Source organism: Oryx dammah, unplaced genomic scaffold (assembly GCF_014754425.2).
Source record: "Oryx dammah isolate SB20612 unplaced genomic scaffold, SCBI_Odam_1.1 HiC_scaffold_3662, whole genome shotgun sequence".
Classification (NCBI taxonomy): Eukaryota; Metazoa; Chordata; class Mammalia; order Artiodactyla; family Bovidae; genus Oryx; species Oryx dammah.
This window is the reverse complement of record NW_024073664.1, coordinates 1-3,835: the sequence shown is the minus strand read 5'-3', so window position 1 is coordinate 3,835 and position 3,835 is coordinate 1. Positions and strand designations below refer to the sequence as shown.

General features: G+C 62.6%; 3 protein-coding genes across 3 annotated transcripts; 1 reads left to right on the top strand and 2 right to left on the bottom strand.

The window, feature by feature from the left end:
• Nucleotides 1–14: 14 nt before the first annotated feature.
• LOC120859859 (phosphoenolpyruvate synthase) lies at nucleotides 15–1,522 on the bottom strand (the record flags this gene model as incomplete). The annotated part of the gene is made up of 1 exon (XM_040235789.1): nucleotides 15–1,522. A coding segment is annotated over exon 1 (1,508 nt), but the record flags the coding sequence as incomplete, so codon positions are not given.
• Nucleotides 1,523–1,984: 462 nt separating this feature from the next.
• LOC120859858 (putative phosphoenolpyruvate synthase regulatory protein) lies at nucleotides 1,985–2,803 on the top strand. Its single transcript, XM_040235788.1, has one exon. It carries the CDS (start codon nucleotides 1,985–1,987, stop codon nucleotides 2,801–2,803), a length of 819 nt encoding a protein of 272 aa, XP_040091722.1.
• Nucleotides 2,804–2,868: 65 nt separating this feature from the next.
• Nucleotides 2,869–3,786, bottom strand: LOC120859857 (2-methyl-aconitate isomerase-like; the record flags this gene model as incomplete). Its single annotated transcript, XM_040235787.1, has 1 exon — nucleotides 2,869–3,786. A coding segment is annotated over one exon (918 nt), but the record flags the coding sequence as incomplete, so codon positions are not given.
• Nucleotides 3,787–3,835: the final 49 nt, after the last annotated feature.

Below are 3,835 nucleotides of genomic sequence, written 5' to 3'. Positions count from 1 at the left end.
CCTTGATCTCCGGCGGCAGGCTGGCGAAGTTCAGCAGCGCCTTCGGGTGCACGCCAATCATGCGGTTGATGATGAACTCCAGGCGGGCCAGGCCCACGCCTTCGTTCGGCAGCTGGGCGAAGTCGAAGGCGCGATCCGGGTTGCCGACGTTCATCATGATCTTGAACGGCAGCTCAGGCATGGCGTCGACCGAGTTCTTGCGAATGTCGAAGCCCAGCTCGCCCTCGAAGATGAAACCGGTGTCGCCTTCGGCGCAGGAAACGGTCACGCCCTGGCCGTCCTTCAGCACGCTGGTGGCGTTGCCACAGCCGACCACCGCCGGGATGCCCAGCTCACGAGCGATGATCGCCGCGTGGCAGGTACGACCGCCGCGGTTGGTGACGATGGCGCTGGCGCGCTTCATCACCGGTTCCCAGTCCGGGTCGGTCATGTCGGAGACCAGCACGTCGCCCGGCTGCACCTTGTCCATCTCGGACACGTCGTGGATCACCCGCACCTTGCCGGCGCCGATGCGCTGACCGATGGCGCGGCCTTCCACCAGCACGATGCCCTTCTCTTTCAGCAGGTAGCGCTCCATCACGGTGGCGCTGGAGCGGCTCTTCACGGTTTCCGGACGCGCCTGCACGATGTACAGCTTGCCGTCGTCACCGTCCTTGGCCCACTCGATGTCCATCGGGCGGCCGTAGTGTTTCTCGATGATCAGCGCCTGCTTGGCCAGCTCGCTGACCTCGGCGTCGCTGATGCAGAAGCGCGCACGCTCGGCGCGCTCGACTTCCACGGTCTTGACCGAACGACCGGCCTTGGCCTCGTCGCCGTAGACCATCTTGATCGCCTTGCTGCCCAGGTTGCGACGCAGGATCGCCGGGCGACCCGCTTCCAGGGTCGGTTTGTGCACGTAGAACTCGTCGGGATTGACTGCGCCCTGCACCACGGTCTCGCCGAGGCCGTAGGCGCCGGTGATGAACACCACGTCACGGAAGCCGGACTCGGTGTCGAGGGTGAACATCACGCCGGCGGTGCCGGTTTCCGAACGCACCATGCGCTGCACGCCGGCGGACAGGGCGACCAGCTTGTGGTCGAAGCCCTGGTGCACGCGGTAGGCGATGGCACGGTCGTTGAACAGGGAGGCGAAGACTTCCTTGGTGGCGCGGATCACGTTGTCCACGCCGCGGATGTTGAGGAAGGTTTCCTGCTGGCCGGCGAAGGAAGCGTCCGGCAGGTCTTCGGCGGTGGCGGAGGAACGCACGGCCACGGCCATGTTGTCGTTGCCGGCGCTCATGGTGGCGAAGGCTTCGCGAATCTGCTTGTCCAGCTCGGCCGGGAAGTCGGCTTCCATGACCCACTGGCGAATCTGCGCACCGGTCTTGGCCAGGGCGTTGACGTCGTCGACGTCGAGCGCGTCGAGGGCCGCATGGATCTGGGCATTCAGGCCGCTCTGCTCGAGGAAGTCGCGGTAGGCCTGAGCCGTAGTGGCGAAACCGCCGGGAACCGAGACGCCGGCGCCGGCCAGGTTGCTGATCATCTCGCCGAGGGATGCGTTTTTGCCCCCCACATGCTCTACATCGTGGACGCCGAGCTTATCGAGGGAAACTACGTACTCTACCAAGGTGATCTCTCCACTAAGATGTTGGAAAAGCTCAGAATTTGCGTAAAGCCAGCTGCGCGTCGGCCCTGCTGCGTTAAAAGCAGGCTCGTAATGCTCATGTGCTACAGCACACTCCGCTTACTCGCCTGCTTTTACTCGCTGGCGCTCGCCCTCCGGGCCAGCCTTCGGCTGTTACTCCCGTTGGTCGTTTGCCTTGCATGGCTCTAGCTCGCAAGCCTTTGCACAAATTCTCGGGGGGCTGGATGCTCTGGCGACGAACTGCCGCAAGATTGTGGCCGTGCCCTTGAATAAGTAACAATGCCTGAACCCCATGGGCCCGGCGAAAAACGCGGCCTATCATAGCCAAGAATCGATCTCAGCTTAAGGCCTTTGGCGCAAATGAAACGAACCGCTTTCTTCATCTCCGACGGCACCGGCATCACGGCCGAAACCCTGGGCCAGAGCCTGCTCGCGCAGTTCGAGAATATTCAGTTCACCAAACTTACGCGTCCTTATATCGACAGCGTCGATAAAGCGCGCGCCATGGTACAACAAATCGATGCTGCCGCCGAAAGGGACGGTGCACGCCCGATCATCTTCGACACCATCGTCAATCGCGATATTCGTGCGATCCTCGATACCGCAAATGGTTTCATGATCGATATCTTCTCCACCTTTCTCTCGCCCCTGGAACAGGAGTTGAGTTCGCACTCCTCCTATTCCGTCGGCAAGTCGCACTCCATTGGCCAGCACTCCAACTACATGGAGCGCATCGAGGCGGTGAACTTTGCCCTGGACAATGACGACGGCGCGCGCACCCATTATTACGACAAGGCCGATCTGATCCTGGTAGGCGTCTCGCGCTGCGGCAAAACGCCCACCTGCCTGTACATGGCGATGCAGTACGGCATCCGCGCCGCCAACTACCCGCTGACCGAAGACGACATGGAGCGCCTGCAACTGCCCGACTCGCTGAAAAAGCACCGCGACAAGCTGTTCGGCCTGACCATCGACCCGGATCGTCTCACCGCCATCCGCCACGAGCGCAAGCCCAACAGCCGCTACGCCAGCTTCGCCCAGTGCGAGTTCGAAGTGCGCGAGGTGGAGAACCTGTTCCGCCGTGAAAACATCGCCTTCATCAACTCCACGCATTTCTCGGTAGAGGAAATCTCCGCCAAGATCCTGGTGGAAAAAGGTGTTGAAAGGCGCCTCAAATAACCGCTGCAAGCACATGTTTACCAAGGGAAAAGGCTCGACACTTCGAGCCTTTTCTCATTCAGGGCCTAGAAGCTTTCAGCAGGCACGCGCACCCAGCCTTCCATCAGAATCCTCGCACTGCGGCTCATCACCGCCTTGGTCACCGTCCACTGACCATCGACCATCTTGGCCTGCGCACCGACACGCAAGGTGCCGGACGGATGACCGAAACGCACCGCCTCGCGCTCGCCGCCGCCTGCAGCCAGGTTGACCAGCGTGCCGGGAATCGCCGCCGCTGTGCCGATGGCCACCGCGCAGGTACCCATCATTGCGTGGTGCAGCTTGCCCATGGACAGCGCGCGCACCAGCAGATCGACCTCGCCGGCCTTCACCGCCTTGCCACTGGAGGTGCGGTAGTCCTTGGGCGGACTGACGAAGGCGATCTTCGGGGTGTGCTGACGTGTCGCAGCCTCCTCGGCCGTCTTGATCAGCCCCATGCGCAGCGCACCAGCGATGCGGATCTGCTCGAAGCGCGCCAGTTGCGCCGGATCGCCATTGATATCCTCGCGCAGCTCGGTGCCCCGATAGCCGATGTCCTCGGCATTGACGAACACGGTCGGGATGCCGGCGGTGATCATGGTCGCCTTGAAGCTGCCGATGCCCGGCACTTCCAGGTCGTCCACCAGGTTGCCGGTGGGGAACATCGAGCCGCCCTCCTCGCCATCGTCGGACGGGTCGAGGAATTCCAGCACGATCTCCGCCGCCGGAAAGGTCACGCCGTCCAGCTCGAAGTCGCCGGTTTCCTGCACCTGGCCATCAGTGACCGGCACATGGGCGATGATGGTTTTGTGGATATTGGCCTGCCAGATGCGCACCACGCAGGTACCGTTCTCGGGAATCCGCGCGGGATCGACCAAGCCGGCATGGATGGCGAAGGCGCCAGCCGCCGTGGACAGGTTGCCGCAGTTGCCGCTCCAGTCGACGAAAGCCTTGTCGATGGACACCTGGCCGTAGAGGTAATCGACGTCGTGCTCGGGCTGGCTGCTTTTCGAC